A 21,652-nucleotide genomic window follows, 5' to 3' on the forward strand; every position below is an offset into this window, starting at 1 on the left:
CTATAATAGAAAAGCCATAGTGAATTTTATAGAATCATATGCAACTATAAGCCAAGTATTTTTAATTGCAAAGATTTAAAAAGAAAAAAAATTAAAGAAGATGCTAAAAGCGATCTGCAAATCAGTTGGTCAAATTCCCATCTATATTAGCAACAAGTGAACAAATAAGCAGGTTAAAAGAAGAGCCATCAAGCAGATTTTAGAACTCCCATTTTTCTCTCATAAATCCCACACCACATAGTCCATTCGGATCACCAGCTGCTACTCTGGTACATTACTCCAGCTGCTACAGCACTTGTGTGGGGTCGGCCTGCAGGAAGGCTGATCGGTACTTTTATTTTTAAATACAGCCATATTGTGTTTTTCTGAAGTTACTGCAATTTTATAAAGTAATACATTGTACAAAAACATACAATAGTTTGTTTTTCTTAACAGCACACTTACCATGTTAGGAAACCATACTGACATGGGGATTTCATCAATCTTACTTAAGATTCAAGTTAAGGATGACCCCCGAGTCAGTCTGGCTATTAGGCCTCTTAGCTCTCATATTGCTGAAATGTGACAGAGTGACTTACAGGTCACCTTTAAAATGATGCTCTCAGTCCCCACACAATTTTGAAAGGCTTTTGGAATTAGTCCTTTTGGATAATCACTTTAATAGTTTGATTTGGTGGGGGGAGGGGATTTAAGACTATTCCAGGGGTTATAGCCCTCTGCTTTCACTCACTCATTTACGTTAATAGCAACATTTCCACCCACTATAATGGTAGCAGAACCAGGTGCTAAATCTCTTGATAAAGTGTCAAAAATGTTATGGACACAGACAGCTTGTGTTCTGTTGAACAATATTTGCTGAGTGTTTCCCCTGGCACGCAATTAGACCTGTTCAAAAAAATAATTTGTCCTATAAGAAACCCCAACATTTGTTTTAATCCCAAAATGAGACAAAAAGTTGAAATATTCCACAAAAAATTGTCAATAAGTTCAGAAAATTTTGTTCTCATTTCAAAATGTCACCACATTCAAAAAATTCATTGTGAAGAGTTTCCTGTAAAAAAATAAAATTGTAAATTTGTGCTGAAATCAACACCACAGTTGTTTCTGGTGGAAGTTTACACGTTAGTTCTCGGACTCTGACGTCAAGGGACTTTTCAGACAAAGTTGGACATAATATACTTCTGATTTCATCAGAATAAAGTTGAAAAAAGCATTACAAGAAATTTTAAGCACAGCATTTAAGGCAAGAATCTTGCTCACCTACAGTATGTAGTCAAAAAATCTTTACCATCCACTCTTACCCTTTCTAGATCCTGCCTCAAGTGCATGAACATCCTCATGCGGGTATGAATGCTGTCTTCCTTTGGCTGCACCAAGCCGTTTTCTTCATCCTCCTTGGGAGGAAACAATGGTTTGTTAAGGTTACTTTTCCGCTTTAATTTCCAGTAATTATAAATGAAGTCCACAGCAATTTTAGGAAGGCCCAGTTCTGCTGCAACGTCTTCCACTTTAACTAATGAGTAGAACTCCTCCTCCAGCTCTCTCAGTTTCTGAGCACGCAAACTAGTTTTCTCACTCTCTGTTTGCTTCTGGTCTGCCATGCTCTTGGGGTTCTCATCAACGTCAGGCACCGAATTCTGCTTGTTTTTGCTATGCTTTAGGCAGTACGACTTGAACTTGACCTCATCCCCATCGTCCAAAATGGCCTTCATCTCTAGGCTATGCTCAAAGGCACAGGTGACATGAAAGGCAGTGATGCAGCTTTTCACAGAGCACTATGAGTGAAACACTAGAGTCAGCCAATAGTAGCAACGAAAGGAGAAAAGGACCAAGGAATGCTTAAGTTACATAAAACCCACCCCTTTAAATACACTTTTCCATGTTATACTTAAAAATGTAATGAGCCTTAGGTACTCCTCAGCTGAGAAACTGAAGGCTAAGTTTCATCCCAAAGCAAGTCAATTCTTCCACATTAAAATCCCATAAATAATAAGTGTGTGTTATAATAGAAACTGCAATTTAATCTTAAGTAGGGAAATTCAAACTTATAAATATTTAGTACATCTTAAATCTGAGATGACAAAACCAAATCTGAGCGGAATTAGGTTATCTGGCTAACAGTTCCAGTATTTTCTACCTCGGATTTCACAGAACCTATAATTACATCCTGTTTCAAAAGGAATGCAAGTTTAGAACTTTTCTTCTTCTGTGAGTAAGATGTTAAATTGAAGACACTTCTGTCCATCTCTGGCAATTATCCACTTGGTAGTTAAACATCCCATAGCTTTATTCAAAGGCAGTTCTTTGTCTTGATCAGGACACTAGCTCAAGAGTTCCCTCTTTTTTTTCCTTCCCTTTTTCTTTTCCTGAGCCCACTTCAGAGATTCAGGTCCATGCACACACCCCTCTTTCTAAGAGATAGGGCAGGAGGGTGTGCCTGGTACCCAGGAGTCCAAGGGCAGGAGGTGCCTTTCTTTCTCCTCCCCACACAAGGGAATTGAACAGGGCAATGCTGAAGGGCTAGGGTCAGCCAGGGAGTGGAAGGTTGCATCTGGTGAGTGCTGATCCAGCCCCCTCCTGACCCTGTGAGCCCTTCAATGTGACCCCATACACTTCTCTGCGCAGGCTCTGTATGGCAGGGGAAGCAGACAGGGCTCTGTGTCCCCAAGCCACACTGAAGGACTGATGGGTTCAGGAGGGGGCAGGGTTAGTACTCCCCAGCTACACCCTTCTGGTCCCCTGCCAGCCTCCTCGGCAGAGTAGGGTAACTGCCGGTTTGTGGCTGCTGCAGCAGTGAAAGAGCAAGATGGACAGGGAGACTAGTCCCAGTAGCTGAGAAAGCCCGCACAGAGCTCTGTCCCCTTCTTCTGCCAGACAGAGCCCCCTGCTGATCTCAGCCCCGTCAGGTCCACATGCTCCCACCCCCGATCATCTCATCACTCCCCCACGCACACACTTTGAAAATCTCCGCTCTAGCTCAAACGTTTCCTATGTCCACGACTGTTTAATGAGCTGTTGCTAAGAGCATGGCAGCTGCCCTGTTTGCCAACAGTCACTACCATTATGGAGCATTAGGAATGTGAAAAATGCTGTTTAAATCCAAATTCTATTTTTCATGCTCAGATAGACAGAAGTCATTGCAGAACTGGTACATACCTGAATGCAAGCACCAGTTTTAAGTTTGCATAAGCTACAGACTAAAGCCCATCGACTTGGCGGAATGTGAGACACTTTTGTGATTGGTTCCATCCTTTCTGGGCAAGCAATGCTAACCTGCAAACAACAATAGTGCAGGAAGCATTTATCAGGACAATTTAAAAAAAAAAAAAAAATTCTACCTTTCAGTACATTAGTAAGAAAATAAATACCTCCAGTAAAATCAAACTACATTGTTACAGCATCTGGTAAACTGGCAAAAAAACGTGAGAAGCAGTTGATTGCTTCTCATAGTTGAAAGCAGGAACTTGAAGTTTAGAGCTTGGGACCCTGCAGAGTCCAGCAGGTAGGAATGCACACAGAACTTAGCCTATGGTTCAATATTAATCTTGATCCATCTTTCCATCACCACAATTTTTGGGTCATTCCCGTCTCATTACAATTATGTAAATCTATATTCCTTCACATTACTGAAATTCCTGATTTATTATCCATCTCCTTACATATATTTCTGACTATAGCCCATTTTATATATGCTCCAATTTTCCTCTTTCATTAAGAGATTTAGGATACTTTGAAAGATGCTACTTTGAAAGATAGAACATTGTTTTACACTGGCTGAATTTGTAAGGCTACTTTAGCAGTGATTAAATTCTTTTAAACCAAGATAATACAGAAATGCTCAGAAAATTACATTAACAGGAAATTAAAAATTACTGTCCAGTGATCTGAAAACACACTTTGCACATACTGCATTAATTTCAATGATGTTCTCATTTCAGAACAATCACTATGTCACTATGCAACTTTGTGAAACCAGGTAAAGTACACAGCAACTGTTAAAGATATTAAACAGAGAAATTCAAATCACTCAACGAAAACTGTTGCTCTGTAATTATACATTACACGGAGGATGCACATGCTATTTTATCAGGAAATAAGTCAAGTGTGTAAGTAAAAGGGAAGGAAAACTAAATAAGTAATTGTCCATAAATTGTAGTGGCACCTCATGAACTAATGGCTTGCAACAGTAATGCTTCCATGTAAGTCAGTCAGATGCTTGTAACATGGCTAAAAAGTGCTTACTACAATAAAAGAAAGGAAAATAATGCTATTCTTAGTTGTACATGACTTGGACGGTCCAATTTTTATAAATCATGCAAACCTCATCAGCATAACATCTAGTATTAAGTTATTATCTCCTTAACTCAACATTAAGATGGGGCATAGTAAGCGGTAAGGATAATGATGAGAAAAAGAATGTGTTAAAAAGGTACATAAATTAGTTTTACCTCTGGAATCCAGAGGGCACAGCTCACATGTGCCCACTTGGTCCCTGTCCTAGTAGCTTTCATGGCACCTCCTCTCTTTGGACACAGGAGACACTGAGGATGTATTCCCAGAACACAAGTGCGACACAACCAACTGCCTTCGGGAACCTTTAAGATTCCATAACATGCCTTGGGACAAAGGAAAATTCTCTCTGCTTCAGTGTATAGGTGAAACAATCAGAGGCTTACATCAATGACTATCATATTTTTAAAAAATTACACTCTACAAATTTTACCCAAACTCAACACTTTCTCTTGGATGTAATTAGTACCTCCTTATCAAACACACACAGATCAGAATAGACACAAATTAAATGTTAATTGTAATGGGGTGGGTGGCTTTCACAGGCAAAGAGAGCAGTTGGGTACCCAACTACCATTGAAAGTCACTAAAAGGTGGGCACTAACTGTCCTTTGTATCTTTGATAATCTCTCCATAAAAAGCTACGATTACAGTTAAAACAAAGTCAGGGAATGCAAAAGTTATGGTTCCTACAAAAAATTATTTTTCCCTTTCTTTGTAAAATTTATGTTAAAATATAGACAACATGTAAAACATGGTGCTGAAGGATGCTTACTTTTTCATTTGTCTTTCTACAATGGTAGTTCTGGATATTTAATCAAAATTGATTTAAAAAATTACATAAAAAAATAGCAATTTCCTGTGATTAAGAATACCATTTACAGTGGCTCCAGGTATATGTTTTGAAGGTCACTGAGGGCTCCCCCCATCTTTGCACCTTTGCTACAGCTGTTTGGCTGGAGACTGTTTTCTATCAGGTTGGATTACTACAACAACGCATAACTATGTTCGTTGTATCCTGCCAACTGAAATAGCTTTTTTTTCCCTAAATGGAAGCTTAGAATTTTTAAAGTATTGCAGAGTGCAGCAAACATTGTGGAAACATCCTAGAATCTTCTCTGTGTCCACCATTTCCAGCTCTGAGGAATGCATGCTTTGCAAAGTTTGAGAAATGGAAATAGATATCCTGATACTCATTTTTAATATCTATGTGCTTTAAGTCTCAAACTACTAGTTTCCACAAATGTCTGATTCCACGTGGCTACTCTAACTAAGGCCCTGTTTATTAATAGATGTTTGTCAGAAGTTTTCTGCCATTCCTGCTTCAAGGGTTAGCAATGTCGAAAGCCCTACTTTTAGATGGGCTAAGCTGCAGCCACGGTTTTAAAACTCAATTTATTTGAGATGCTCTGAGCAGCATTAGAGGAGACAGAGCTTAAAGAACCAGAATCCTGTATTCACTAGGGCCCGCAACACTACTGATAAATTAAAAACAAAAAAATCTAAGTCTCCCAAATGCCAACCAACCCTAAGGATTCTAGTGCCTCAAGGCAGTCAATAGACTTCACAGAGTTAGTGTCTCTAGACTAAAGCAATACACATGTTGACATCTGAAATTATAATCACAGAAACATCTGAAAATTCAAAGTTCACACAGCAACTCAGCTCATCTCAGGAATATCACACATACACTTAGGCATTAGATAGAACATACAGTAACAAAATAATACCTGCCAGGATGCTGAGGTACAGTGGCTATGGAAAGTGAATTTTCCAATATGGACTATTAAAGTTGTAGTAGACATTTTCCCCTTAGATAAAATTCAGATTTTTAAAATATTCCCTTATGAGAAAGTCTATCCTTATTCTGAAAAAAATCCATATTCTCATGCTGGCTTTTTGATTTCAAGATCTCAGTATGAAAATTAAGCATAAGAATACAAAGAGCAGAAAAATGAGGAAGACAAAATTCTTTTGAATCTGTCAGAATATTTATAATAAACACCAAACAAAGTCAAATTAATCTCGCAACATTGTAAACTTTTTTTTTAAAAAATCTGAGTGGCAAGGTCGAAAGATGTAACAGTACTTAAAAAAACCAATAGAGGGAGCTCTTGCCTAAGAAATGATTTAGCAAGTCAGCTTTTCATTTTATGTGATATTTTAAATTGGAATAGGAAAAGGTACAGAATGAGGCAACAAAAATTAGGGGTATGGAATAGCTTTCATATGAGGAGAGATTAAGAAGACCGGGACTGTTCAGCTTGGAAAAAAAGATAACTAAGGGAGGAGACATGAGAGAGGTCTATAAAATCATGACTGGTGTGGAAAAAGTCAATAAGTGTTATTTACTCCTTATAACACAAGAAGTAGGGATCACCCAATGGAATTAATAGGCAGGTTTAAAACAAACAAAAGGAAGCATTGCTTCACACAACGCACAGTCAACCTGTGGAACTCTTTGCCAGAGGATGTTGTGAAGGCCAAGTCTGTAACAGGATTCAAAAAAGAACTAGGTCAATTCCTGGAGGTCCATTAATGGCTATTAGCCAGGATGGGCAGGGATGGTGTCCCTAGCCTCTATTTGCCAGAAGCTGGGAATGGGCAACAGGGGATGGATCACTTGATAATTACCTGTTCATTCCCTCTAGGGCTCCTTGCATTGGCCACTGTCGGAAGACAGAATACTGGGCTAGATGGACCTTTGGTCTGACCCAGGATAGCCATTCTTATGTTAAATTCACACTTAGATTTTTACTGCTACTACTACTCAGTTTACAACAGTTTTAGTAGCTTAAGTCCAATTTCAAATTCCTTTGATTCAGAATTTTCTAGTTAATGGCTTCATTTCCTACTCTAGGAAGCCTAAACTAAGTGCAGGTCTATACTTAAAAAGCTGCATTGGCACAGCTGCAGCGCTTTAGTGAAGAGCATCTCCCATCAGCATTGTTAAGCCATCTCCCCAAGAGGCGGTAGCTATATTTGCTGTAGATATAGCACTGTCTACACTGGGAGTTAGGTTGATATAACTGCATCACTCAGGGCTGTGGATTTTTCATATCCCTGAGTGATGCAGTTATACCAATGTAAGTGTGTAGTGTAGACCTGGGGTAAGAAAAACTGACTTTTTGAAAAGTGGCTTCAGGTTTTTTTGTTAGTGAAATAAACTAGAGAAACTCTGTTACATTTTTCTTTGTGCTATCTAGAGGGGTAAACTACAAAAGATGCTATATTACACCATTTGAGTCTGTGAATGTGGTGACTAAAAGTCAATGCATTCACTCAGAGCTTTGCTAAATTAGAGGTACCCAAAAAAAAAAAAAAATCCCACCACCACTGGGGAAAAATTTGATAACGGTTACTACGCTAATCCTGCTAACACTAATGTCCAGCACAACAAAGCATGATTTTAAGAGGCCTATGTAAGTTATGTTCACTGAGTGTTCAGTTATAATTGTCACAAAATAAGAAAAGTCTTAGTCTAATTTCAAAAACATTTACAGCATCATCTTTTCCAAAGAAGGACTCTGTAGAAATCAGAACCCTGCAGTCTGTTCTACGAGTAGGAATCCCTGTATTTATGCGGTGCCCCACTGAACTCATCCAGTTTCAAGATCAAGTTAATGTTTGCAATGTCATAATAAGAAATATCCCTGGCTGACAGGCACCTGGAACAAGCTTGCTAACACTTCTGAAAAAAATCAGTCCACTTACTTAGGTGCCTAAATTTGGCTTAGATGCCCAGTTTTAGGCAGTCAGGTTCTGGCTCCAATTAACTGGCCAAACAAGGATGGAAAACCTCAGTCACTTCCTTAACGAAGGCTCTATAGTTCTTAGCATCTTTCTACCTTCAAAGCACCTTAAAATACGAATTCATCCTTATAATATACTTGTGACATTGGCAAGTATCATCCCCGTTTTAAAGATGGGGAAAGAATTTGCGCTGGGCCACAGAGAAGTGCTTGCCAGAGCTGGGATTAGACCTGCATTCCCCCGTCCTCAGACCACATCACTTCGATATTCACGATGCTAGACAGCATAACCAACTATCTGTAGGAATACAAAAGTCCACCTTCAAGCAGTAGCAGTCTCCATGCCTAGAAGATCCTAAAAGCCCTCCAAATTGCTATTTAAAGCTAGTTCAAATCACACACCCACCAACAAAAACAATTTCAACATCTCTTCAGACACAAACCTGATGGACACAAACATTACACTTGTCACAAAACACCATATCATTCCCATCTTCACTGTCAGGGGACCGGCACACGTCACAGATCACATTTTCATCGTATTCTATGCCCAGCCCTTCCTCAGTCTCAATAGCATGGTTCATATTCTCATGACATTGCCGTTCCAGGACTTCTACTGTCTTCTCCATTGTGTTCTCATCAAGGGGCCCACATCCTGCAAGAGGGGAAGGGATTAGAATGCATATACAATCTATGAGTAAAGATAAGACACAGGAAAACACAAAAGAGAAATACACTTCTATCAACTAAAAGGAAACAGAGCCCACTTTTTCATCTTTATGTAAATCCTGACGCAAAACGTTTATTTACAAAATGTTTATTCTCCACTAGTTACATTTGGTTTAATAAAGTTCACTGGCTAACATCAAAACTATAACAAAATAATAAACAAACCAAATCTTGGAGTAAAAAGCTAAACTACAGTAACTTTTCTTCAAGACCACAACTTAAGCAAATAAAGCAACATGTGGAAGAGAGACCACAACAATGCCATGTGGTACAATGTGCTTTTCAAAAAGTCATTTACTCCCAAAAGTAATTTTCTATCAAAGAAAGCTTATATCTTGCTATAAAATCCCACAAAATATTCCACCAACACATCTATGTCAGAGTGATTAGCATGATGGCAGGGAAAAATTGATTTTTAATAAAAAGATAAATGAATACACTATCAAGCAGTTATGAACAAATCTGGGTTTTGTCCATATCACCCTGTCTTCATTCACATTCTTTCTTAAAAAACACACACTTAGTCCATTCAGATTAATGTAAATCCACTGTAAGAGAAGCCTGTTTTAAAAGGATCTGCCATGCTAAAATCAGATTGTCACAACATCCTGAGTATTGTGAATTTAGAATGCAAGCTCCAGGAGGCAGAGACTGTGTCTTCCTCAAAGTCAAACTATAAGTCCACATTTTGTACCGACACTGTGCATATTTATTTATAAGGAATGAAAATACAAGCTTTTTTCTTATACACAAGGGGAATTTCAAGTTTTAGGGACTTAAAAAATGGTTTCTAACCCACTTGATATTTGAGTCCGCAAAAGCTGCACGTAATCATGAAGGATATGAAGAAAAAAGTTCTTAGCCACAATTTGTAAATCTTTCAAATTAAGCTAATATAGCAAATGACTCTGTAAACGCTTTCTTGACAGAATGTCAGCATTCTAAAGTTATTTTTCCCTAACATTTTTCTTCTGAACTCATCTCTACAAATACGCAAGACCACTTACTGAATTCCCAACTCAATTTTTAATAATTAAATTGCATTGTAAAATTACCCATTTCCGTAAGCTCTTCATTTAACTCTTGAAGCCAAAAGATATCCATGTCATCCAAGTCATAGCGACACACAGATTCTGCCAGTTCTAGAATATTGATGTAACCAGGTTCTGTGGGCTCTTGGCTGGAACAATGGATGTACTTCCTAGGTCGTGTATACAGTACTTCCTTCACCTTTTCTGCTACAACCCTAAATGTAAAATTAAGAGAAATGGCATGGTTAGCTTTAATTCTTTGGTTAGGGCCCATTCCTGCAAAATGTTAAGTGTCTGGTATCAGGTGCAAAATGCCCTCCGTTTCCATTGACTTCCAATGGCCCAATGACTGACAAGAGCACCAGGGTGGTCTTTTCGCAATGAAAATGTCTGCTCAGGAACTCTGTTAAGGTCACTAGCTGACAAGTGGAGTGTTGGTTTCTACTGAGCCCTCACTCAGTGAACTAGAGGATTGGTTATCAGAAAGTCTTTAGATCGCACTGTACGTGGTAAGAAAGAGAAGATTGATGACAAGAAACTAAACTACACAGAAGTGTGACAACTCTACTCAGCCTGAGGAACTGGGCAGACAGATGGATTAAATTTAACTAAGTAGTAAGACCATGCATAATACAGAACAAGAAATGTTTCTTACTGATGGATTCTGAATTAACTGATTTTCATAGTACTTCAGTAAAGAGATTATATTCAGCTAAAAAGAGTTAAAACACAACAGAATTAGGACACTCAATTGTGCTGCATTAAAATGAAATTATGGTCAAAAACCTAAATTTAGGCACCTAAAAGTAGGATTTTCGAAAGTGCTTAAGTGACTTGAGAACACAAGTCCTACTGACTTCAGTGGAACTTGTGCTCTGAAATTACTTAACCTTTTTTGAAAATCTCACCTATTGGTGCTTAAAACATTGAAAATTTTGAACTATGTCAAAATTCACTTTTATTTGCATATCTACATCTCAAATATTACATTCCACTTGGAATAAGCAGTTGAACCAACTGATTGCATACCGTATTATTGTACTACAAAAATATATTGAGTAAGATCTTATGCAAGCTTGTAATGTTCTGAATGTGACGGTCATTAGGAGAGATGTATACAAACTATGGTTATGAATTTATGTATTTATGTATACCAAAACTGTGTTCAATCTGTACTACAACTTCAGCTACACGTCACAGCAGGGCAGTGAGCAGTCAAGCAAGGAGGGCCCCTCTCAATCCAGCGTTTCCTTGAATCCTGTTTCATGTAACCAGTCCACTGTCCAGCCCAAGAAAAGACAACTGATGTACCATTAGACTTCATGAGACGACACTGAGACATCCCACACCCAGGATACCAAGTCAAGAGGGGATTCCCCCACCCTGAATAACCATGCATAAGGCTACGAGTTGTCACAGAGGTCACAGATTCCATGATTATTTGTGACCTCTGTGACTTCAGGACTCCGGTTGTCCACCTCCCTGGGTCGGGGGGCTGCGGCTTCCATTAATTCTTGTTTATTGCCCATGACTTTTCCTAAAAATAACCAGACAAAATCTTAACCTGAACCATGAAGTCACTGTTGTCAAAGAGAGAGAGAGAGAGAAAAAAAAGCCTTTTAAAAGCAGGTTTGGGATTGAGTTTTTATCCAGAAACTGAGGGATAGTCTAAGCGGGAGGCTATCCATGAATGCTGGATCTCCCCCTATAGCTGGGGGTATGCTAGAAAACTGTTAAAAGGGGATAAGTAACTTGTATTGTTTTATCTAAAAGGGAAGAGTAAAGCCTGAGGTTGCATCTTTATGTTCACTTTCTTTTACTATTTTATCCTTGAATCTGTGTTTTTTCTATTAAACAAACTGTTGGTTTATTTATACCTCAAGTAGGTGTCTGTTGTGCAACCTATATGGAGTGTGTATGCCAAATAAAGCTGGTATTGGGGGGGGGGGTCTAGTTTCATGCCTTCAGGAGTGACAAACCAGAGGGGACCAGCCTGATTGTCTGGTACTTAAAAACTCAAGGAGAATGGATTTGGGGAGACTTGAGACTGCAAGGGCTGTTGGTATCACCTTGCAAGGATAACTAGGCTGAGAGAGCAGCGTGAGACTTTCTGCTTGTTGGCTGGCTACTGATGTCGGAGACCTGAACCAGAGATACTGCATAAAAGATCCAAGGTACAGGGCAGATGGTGACAGAACCCCTTACTGGTCTGGGTGATCCCCAAAGTGTCAGTCATCACGTTTCAAAAAGGGAAAGTGGTTAGAGGTCTTCTTGGAGGGGCCCACAAATGATTAGCAACTCTGAAAACTGTAATTATTTAAGTCCCCAAGTCAAAGAGGCTCTGCTAGTGCACAGAGGTCCACCAATGCAAAACTAATTGCAGGATCAAGAGCATTAGACTGGAAAATAGAAGGAAAACGTACACTGAAGTGGTAGAGAGTTTAGGAGAATGAATAGCACACACACACACACACACACCCCAACTGTAATATATTTATTTTACAGTGAAAGTTCCCAGACGCTTATGTCAGGGCAGAAACAGGTTACTGGAGATGGCTAGGAAGGATGCTCATGCACCCCAAAAACGATTCTGGGAGGTTCTTGCCTTCCTCTGAGCTTTGACAGATATCAGTCACTGCTGGAGACTAGATCCTGTCTGAGGTGGATTAAGTGTTTGCTGCATTATTACAATTTATGTTGTCCTATTTTTATGGGTAGATTTATGTAATATAACCAATGCAACAGAATACTGTTTTCTATTTGGAATTGTATTTGATTGGTCACAATAAGTTAGATGACCGTTTTATGCAGCGCGCCAAATGCTCAAAGAAAGCATTTTTCTTTGTTTTTCAGTTTGATCCTAGTTATGAGTAGTGCATGTTTGCTTTCCACCTTCAGTTCAGATCTGCCTATTCTCTCCAGCCCCAAGTACCACTGACATCTCCAAATAGGTAATACACCTCTACCCCGATATAACGCTGTCCTCAGGAGCCAAAAAAATCTTAAGTGAGGTTCTTACCCACAAAAGCTTATGCTCCTAATACTTCTGTTAGTCTTAAAGGTGCCACAGGACCCTCTGTTGCTTTTTACAGATTCAGACTAACACGGCTACCCCTCTGATACTTAAAAAAATCTTACCGGATTATAGGTGAAACCACGTTATATCGAACTTGCTTTGATCCGCCAGAGCGCGTTGCCCCGCCCCTCTGGAGCGCTGCTTTACTGCGTTATATCCGAATTCGTGTTATATCGGGTCACATCATACCAGGGTAGAGGTGTATTTTAATTTTTAAAAGATTTTTGGACTTGGGAGGCAGTTGTACTACAGGTTTAAGTATACTAAGCAAGCAAGCATTAGCTGCAATTAGATTGTAAATCCTTGAGACTCATTTGTCCAGTACCAAAACACATTCAATGTTTAAGACTAATTACCTAAGAGAAGGCTGTGGAATCGTGTCGGGACTGGCAGGGACCTGAACACCCTTTTCCCATTCTTGTTTCCATGTGTCGGCAAAGAGGTAATATTCATCAGGGTTAACATGGTGAGAGTCTGGGAGTTTCATGGCACTAATGAGGTCCTTCCGGAACACCTGCAAAGAAAACCCAGATATCCTATTTAAGAGAAGACAGGTGTATTAAATGGAGTCTAAATCATTCTCCCTTCCCCTAACACAATAACCAACCTGTTAACACATTTAATGTGGTCTATTTGTCACGTATTCTTAAAGTCTTTCTAAATTGTAATTTTTCAACCCACTGCCCCATACAACCCTTGTTCACTGTCTTGCAGCAGAAGCTACGTGTCCTTCCCTACTCCTGCTCCCTCCCTCCCCTCACACAAGAGCCTTTCTTCCTCCTGAGGCCTCCCCAATCCCACTGAGCACCAGGAAATCCCACCCTCACCAGACTGGGAGCCTCACACATTGCTAGTCCATACCCTCCGAGATATTAGAATCATAGAATATCAGGGTTGGAAGGGACCTCAGGAGGTCATCTAGTCCAACCCCCTGCTCAAAGCAGGGCCAATTCCCAACTAAATCATCCCAGCCTGGGCTTTGTCAAGCCTGTCCTTAAAAACCTCTAAGGAAGGAGATTCCACCACCTCCCTAGGTAACCCATTCCAGTGCTTCACCACCCTCCTAGTGAAAAAGTTTTTCCTAATATCCAACCTAAACCTCCCCAACTGCAACTTGAGACCATTACTCCTTAGTCCCATTTCTCCACAGAAAACCACTGTGGGCTTTATACTAGGGCTGTCAAGCAATTAAAAAAAAATGATTAATAGCGTAATTAATTGCACTGTTAAACAATAATAGAATACCATTTATTTAAATATTTGTGCATGTTTTCTACATTTTAAAATATATTGATTTCAATTACAACATAGAATACGACATGTACAGTGCTCACTTTTATTTATTTTTAATTACTAGTATTTTCATGGTAAAAAACAAAATAGTATTTTTCAATTCATTTAATACAAGTACAGCAGTGAAATGTCTTTATCATGAAAGTTGAACTTACAAATCTAGAATTATGTACAAAAAAGCTGCATTCAAAAATAAAACTAAAATTTTAGAGCCTGCAAGCCCACTCAGTCCTACTTCTTGTTCAGCCAATTGCTCAGACAAACAAGTTTGTTTACATTTGCAGGAGATAACGCTCCCCACTTCTTGTTTACAATGTCACCTGAAAGTGACAACAGGCGTTCTCATGGCACTGTTGCAGCCAGTGTTGCAAGATATTTACGTGCCAGATGCGCTAAAGATTCATATGTCCCTTCATGCTTCAGTCGCCATTCCAGGGGACATGCGTCCATGCTGATGACGGGTTCTGCTTGATAACAGTACAAAGCAGTGTGGACCAATGCATGTTCATTTTCATCATCTGAGTCAGATGCCACCAGCAGAAGGTTGATTTTCTTTTTTGGTGGTTCAGGATCTGTGGTTTCCGCGTCAGTGCGTTGCTTTTTTAAGACTTCGGAAAGCATACTCCACACCTCGTCCCTCTCAGATTTTGGAAGGCACTTAAGAGTCTTAAACCTTGGGTCGAATGCTGTAGTTATCTTTAGAAATCTCACATTGGTACCTTCTTTATGTTTTTATCAAATCTGAAGTGAAAGGGTTCTTAAAATGAACAACATGTGCTGGGTCATCATCATCCCAGACTGCTATAACATGAAATATATGGCAGAATGCAGAGCAGGGGGATATACAATTCTCCCCCAAGGAGTTCAGGCACAAGTTTAATTAATGCTTTTTTTTTTTTTTTTTTTTTTTTTTAAAAGAGCGTCATCAGCATGGAAGTATATCCCCTGGAATGGTGGCCGAAGCATCAAAGGGCATATGAATGTTTAGCATATCTGGCACGTAAATACCTTGCAATGCCAGCTACAAAAGTGCCATGCAAATGCCTGTTCTCTTTCTGGTGACACTGTAAACAAGAAGAGGGCAGCATTATGTCCTGTACATATAAACAAACTTGTTTGTCTTAGCGATTGGCTGAACAAGAAGTAGGACTGAGTGAGCTTCTAGGCTCTGAAGTTTTACATTGTTTTGTTTTTGAGTGCAGTTATGTAACAACAACAAAAATTGCACTACAGTACTTGTATGAGGTGAATTGAAAAATATATTTCTTTTATCATTTTTACAGTGCAAATATTTATAATAAAAATAATATACACTTTGATTTCAATTACAACACAGTATACAATATATATAAAAAATTAGAAAAACATCCAAAATATTTAATGCATTTCAATTGGTATTCTGTTGGTTAACAGTGCGATTAAAACTGCAATGAATTGCAATATACTCGTTCATAAGCCGAATTTTTTTTAGTAAAAAAGGGAAGCACCAGAGAAGGGGGTCGGCTTATGAACGGGTATAGATAGGGAGAGGTGGGACACAGCCCCTCCCCTCAACAGAGGGAGCAAGGAGAGGCAGCAGAGCCAGAAGGGAAGAAGCGGGGCCAGAGTCTCTCCGCTTCTGGCCATGTTGCTCTCTCCCAGCCTCCGAAGCAGCTGCAGCTCCAGGGCTGGCAGGCTGCAGCCACGCCGCTCAGCCCCACGCCCCCCCAAAGCAGGCTGCCGCCGCGCCGCCCAATCTGGCCCACCAGAACAGGCTGTGGCTGCGCTGCCCAGCCTGCCAGAGCAGCTCCAGCCAGGCCAGAGACATCCTCCCCTGACCCTCCCCAGATAAGGGGGGGAAGAGATGGTATGGGGAGAGTGTGGAGGTCCCGGGCTAGGGGAAGAGTCATGTGGGGGGTGGTCACAGGGGTTACTCCCCTGACTCCCAGCTTCTCCCCCAAAAAGTTTCCCCACCAGTTGCTGTCCTAGCCTGTCAGGGTAAGCAGCTGGCGCGCCGGAACACCTTTGTCTACTTAGGTTTACCTCCGTGCCTGCGGACGCTCGAGGTAAACAAACCATCTCGGCCCGCCAACAGCTTATCCTGATGGCCTGGAAGCCAAAATTTGCTGACCCCTGAATTATAGTGTCGGCTTATGAATGTGTTATAAAAAATTTCCATTTTTTACTTATCCATCTTTGGGGGTAGGGGGAGGATCAGCTTATAAACGAACTGGCTTATGATCGAGTATATATAGTAATTTTGTTTAATCGCTATTACTTTTTTTTTTTTAATTAATCAAGAGAGTTAACTGCAATTAATCAACAGCCTACTTTATACCCATTTCCCTCTACCTCTATCTTGAGGTTTACTATCTCCCTGCTGCTCGCTCGCTCCAGACTGAAGTAATGGTCAGTTAGCAGCAACTAGAGAAGGCAGTGTGTAGGTAATCAGTCCCAACACGGGTGGTGAAGTAGGGTCACTCAGAACCCTAGGCAAGAGTCCCTACTCACCTCTGCCTCGGTGGCCACAGACACTCTTCTCCTACCTCAGCCTCCTCAACCTACCCAACACCCTCGACCCTCAACCTACCCAACACCTTGTATAGGACACTGAAACTAGACAGTATCTTAAGAATTAAAGTTAAACTAAAGACTTTACAATGCTCAACATTATATTCAGGATTCTGTGCGTCTTACGACAGCAACCATACAATCCTGTTTCAGCATTATTCAGTACAAGCCATATAATGCAATACATGCTTTCTAAAAAAAATAAATAAATCACAAACACTGAGTAATCGCACTAAGTTCTTTTTGCACTAATATGGTTTAAAAAAAGGAATTAAGTTTCTTGAAACTAAACACACAATGTTGTTTTAACGGAATATGCTCCAGAGACTGCCTCCTCTAGTTTGTCTCTTCAAAAAGGTAGGTACACACAATTTAGCAAAGTGATTTAAGTGAAGGGCACATTTACAGTTTGAATTAGCTAGAAGTTAATAAATGCACTGGTAAACTACGAATGTATTTATACATTGAGCAAAAGCAGTTACCATGGCTTGTTTCAAAGAAACTGACCTCAGGTGGACATCATGGCTGATCATGCTCAACAAAACAAAAAAACCCTGTAAGCCAAAAGTGATCTAATGGGCAAAAATCAAAAGAAGGGAAAATTAGCTCTGATGGATTGGTGGAACTCTTGGTACCACTGAGACAATGTCAGATAAAAACAATAAGTAGACATTTCAGATTCACAGCTTTTTATCCTCTTCAATCTGATGGTATTAGCCATTTTAAGACTGGTTTAGAATCCTCTTCAGAATTTTATTGACCTGCACCCTCAGTGTGAAATAGATTTTGAAGCTGTGTAGGATGATACAGCTAAACATGCTTTTTTGCAAACTCATTGTAAAAAGAATCTGAGAATTTCTAACCATGGGCCTACTGGAAAAAGAGTAACAACCATTTTTTTTTCTAAAGCAAGTGATCTAGCAAACTTTAAATATGAATTGGGTCTAGTTATTAAAACTCCATTTTAAATCAATCAGGCAGACAGACAGTTTCATTATTATACAAGCATGTTTGTATTATTTTAAAATAAACACAACCATGTCTGTCTTATTAAGGTTGGCTGCCAGTAATCTGGGGCAGAAATGGCAGCTCATAATACCACATCAGCCTATTTTATAGCTAGAAGAAGCGCTTAACAAAAATAAACAAACTATAACAGACCCCAGAGTCTCCACCACCTAATGTCCTTATATTAGAGCACTCAGTTTACAGAAGTCTTCTGTTGTAAGATTCCTCAGGTAACCAAACCTTTAGAAGCTAACTACTAACTTTAAAGTCAAACTTTGGAGAGTAATTTATAACCAATTACAGCACTGGCCCCAGACATGTTGTTAAAGCTTGCCCTAGCTATACCATTGTTGATTAGAAGCATACCGGCAATAACAACTAGCTCTGAAGTTTCCCTATACTGGAACGAGAACACTGCAGGGAAACTGAAATCTGTTGAAACACCCCATTTTTCTAAGCAGTGTAATATAATAAATAAAACAAAGTGCTTTATACCAATTCAAACCCACGTGATTTCCATCTTTACTGTGGAAGAGGACTGGGGGGGGGGGGGGGGGAATGTATAAGAAATACTAGCATGGCACACTTCTGAAGAGTCCTGGAAAAACTCAATATATTTAAAAATAGCAGTTACTGGCTTAATTATTTGAGAAGACACTATTTAATGTTATTTAAGGCAGTGCTTTATACACTACCACTTGTAAGTACTGGCTGAAACTAAAACCACAGAAAACTTCATATCAAAACAGAGTGATTACTAGTACTAGCAGTGAAAACACTATTAGAGAAGTCAGTATTCTCACAACACAGCTTTAAGGCGAGTTCTTCTTCTCATCATCCATTATATATGAGAGTTGTGTCATCTATATTTTTAGAACACAAGTCCCTTGGGACCTGGACTATTTTTTTTTTCCTTTGTTGCACAGTACCAACCACACAGTCTGTGCTCAGCAATATTAAGTACCAGATACTCTGCTTCAGACACTAAAATAGATTTATAGTAGCGGTATCACTAGTGGCCAATCAATCAGATGTAATTGTTAGGCATATAGGGGCTCTAAAGCAGGGGTAGTCAATAGGCAGACCATGGGCCAAATCTGCACCACCTGACGCTTTTGAACAGACCCTGAAATCTTTTTATTTATCATTCTTGTTATGTTATTTTCTCTGGAGTCTTGACCTTGACTATACGTTGACCAAGAAATGTGGACCTTGACAAAAAAAAAAAAAATAATAATAATAATAATTGACTACCCCGCTCTAAATCATAAGGAACCCAACACCTGACCAAAGTTTCCTTGGCACACAGTTTTCTTTCATAGTTACAGAAATGCTGTAACTTAGCTTTTCTTTCAGAGATCTGCCATTGTTACAAAGCCATCTATAGTTCTGTCCATCAGCCACAAACCTGGTTTTTCACCTTCGACCAAGCAGCCTCTTCCAACCGTTAAAAGCTCTCACTCAGAGAGCAGAAACGTATCGAATATTAGTCACCTTACAATTCTTCGTTACTACAAAGACCTGGTGCAAGTAGGAGAATTAATTCATTATTATTAAGTTATTAATTCAGTTAAATTATTTTCAGCATGTGTCCTCAATACTGTCACTATGCCAAACAGATTTGGCAAAGAATGGACCTCTTTCAAAAGGGAACAGTGTCTGGAAATCTAGCTTTCCTTATAGTTGTACATATTTTGGAGCAGTCTTAAAATTCCCCCTCGTTGGCCAGATCTTTGGAGCAGTAGTGATTCCAAGGGATTATGTTCTATCTGCACTCTTAGGAAGTGAAGGCAGTGATCTCTATCTAAAACAGGAAATATAACCTCAAACCTGAATCATCCCAAGGGACTGCAAGTTTACCAAAAATCACTTTAGATTCTAAAATATGAAGTCTGTTGAAAAACAGACCTCAAAAAGTCACTTGCATATGTAACCTCTATGCACATTTAAGATGCAAGCTAATCTGAAGATAGTACAGTAGCTGCATGTGAGTCAAATAATTTCAAGATGGTCCTGATACAAAGCAGAGACTTTAAATACATGATTATAGGACAATCTAGAATCCTGAAGATGAAACTTATCAGTAAGACAGGAAGTTGGGAATGTTTATTATTGCCCAGTATACATTTGAAGGACATAATTACTTATAATATAAATATTTAGGTATCTCTTACAAACAAATCCAGTGTCCCCATGTAACACTTTAAAAAGGCAATTTCATATAGTTATTGAAAGCTATATGGAAATGGAGTACTTACGAATAAAAGGATGTTCTCCTTATTTCTTAGGTTAAGCACATGCTGGATTCTAATTAGCTACTCAATATCCATATCCTACAACACAGCTATCAGAACTTGTCTATGCAGAGCAGCAATAGCACTATTGCGGTGATTTCTAAAGCACACTAATGTGTGTCATGCACTAACTGGTCTTTGTGGACTCCGCTGGTATGCACTAAAGTTCCCTAGTGCACTTTTAACGTAGTACTGTAACAGTTTGAAAAACAGTATTAAGTTAAAATATGCTACAGAACTTTTAATGAGCACCAGCAGGATCTACATGGATCAGTTAGCGTGCAACAGATGCGCTTTAAAGTCACACCCTCATAGTGCACATTACCCCATGATGTAGACAAGCCCTTAGTATCTAGTCCCCTCCTCACCCATTTACCTCACACACACACACAGCCAGTTACTAAGTTTCCGTAATTGTTCTTCTAGATATGTTGCTCATGTCCATTCCAATATAGTTGTATACTCACCCTGAGCACCACCGCCAGAAAGTTTTTCCCCTCAGTGGTATCCGTCAGGTCGACTCTGGTGCCCCCATGGCGTCAGTATAAAGAGGCCTGCCGACCCGTCGCCCCCTCAGTTCCTTCTTGCCAGCTAACTCTGACAGATGGGCTGGTGGCGGGGAGAGGGGTTGGAATGGACATGCGCAACACATCTCGAAGAATAGTTATGGAAGTTTACTAAACATTTTTAATTTGAGTGCTTGCTCATGTCCATTCCAATGTAGGTGACTCCCAAACAGTTGCGGCGGTGGAGGGTTCGGAGTTCATTGGCATACTGATTGTAATACCGCTCGGCCAAAACCCACGTCATGTCTCGCATGCTGGGTGATGGCATAATGAGATGCCAAGGTTTGGGGGGGAGGGATAGCTCAGTGGTTTGAGCATTGGCCTGCTAAACCCAGGGTTGTGAGCTCAATCCTTGAGGGATCCATTTAGGGAACTGGGGTAAAAATCTGTCTGCAGATTGGTCTTGCTTTGAGCAGGGGGTTGGACTAGATGATCTCCTAAGGTCCCTTCCAATCCTGATATTCTATGACCTCCTCTATGACTTCCATGTTGCTGCTCTACAGATGTCCTGGATAGAAACTTGGGCTACGAACGCAGCCGAAGATGCTTGAACCCTGGTAGAATGCACCATTAGGGCAGGCCACCTTTGCCGGGTCATAGCATGTGCGGATATAGAAAGTGATCCATGATGAGATTCTCTGGCCAAGACTGGAAGGCCTTTCATCATGTCTGCAATGGCCACAAAAAGCAGTGTAGATTTTCAAAATGATTTAGTCCTTTCTATATAGGAGGCTAATACACATCTGACATCCAGGGAGTGGAGTCTCTGTTCCTCTCTATTGGCATGAGACTTTGGATAGAAGACCAGAAGGAAAATATCCTAGTTACTGGATGTGGCTGCAATAGAACCTTGATCTCGAAGAAGACTGTATAAGGCAGCTCCAATTAAGAACTAGGATTTCTGAGATCCTTCTGGCAGAAGTAATGGCCACTAGGAAGTCTGCCTTGCAGGATAAGTAGAGCAGAGCACCACATTGCCAGTGGTTCAAATGGAGGGTCCTGTCAGCCACATCAACACCGAGTGACCCTGTGGCCCAGGAAGAAGCAGAACTGAAGACACTTC

The 21,652-nt window shown here is 39.9% G+C and overlaps 1 protein-coding gene across 8 annotated transcripts in view; it reads right to left on the bottom strand.

Annotated features, from left to right (window-relative positions):
- The window catches only part of JADE3 (jade family PHD finger 3), a 76,265-nt gene that overhangs the window by 4,653 nt on the left and 49,960 nt on the right, over positions 1-21,652 (bottom strand). For 3 of the 8 annotated variants that reach the window (XM_034757838.1, XM_034757830.1, XM_034757846.1), the window contains exons 4-9: positions 13,235-13,392; positions 9,827-10,017; positions 8,486-8,697; positions 4,449-4,616; positions 3,157-3,273; positions 1,302-1,775 (exon numbers count right to left, since the gene is read on the bottom strand). In XM_034757838.1, coding sequence (XP_034613729.1) covers positions 1,302-1,775; positions 3,157-3,273; positions 4,449-4,616; positions 8,486-8,697; positions 9,827-10,017; positions 13,235-13,392 — 1,320 coding nt within the window. Of the gene's footprint in view, positions 1-1,301; positions 1,776-3,156; positions 3,274-4,448; positions 4,617-8,485; positions 8,698-9,826; positions 10,018-13,234; positions 13,415-21,652 lie in introns of all 8 variants that reach the window. The other 5 variants (XM_034757859.1, XM_034757850.1, XM_034757869.1 and 2 more) reach the window with 3 other exon arrangements.

This window comes from Trachemys scripta, chromosome 1 (assembly GCF_013100865.1).
Source record: "Trachemys scripta elegans isolate TJP31775 chromosome 1, CAS_Tse_1.0, whole genome shotgun sequence".
Taxonomy (NCBI): domain Eukaryota; kingdom Metazoa; phylum Chordata; order Testudines; family Emydidae; genus Trachemys; species Trachemys scripta.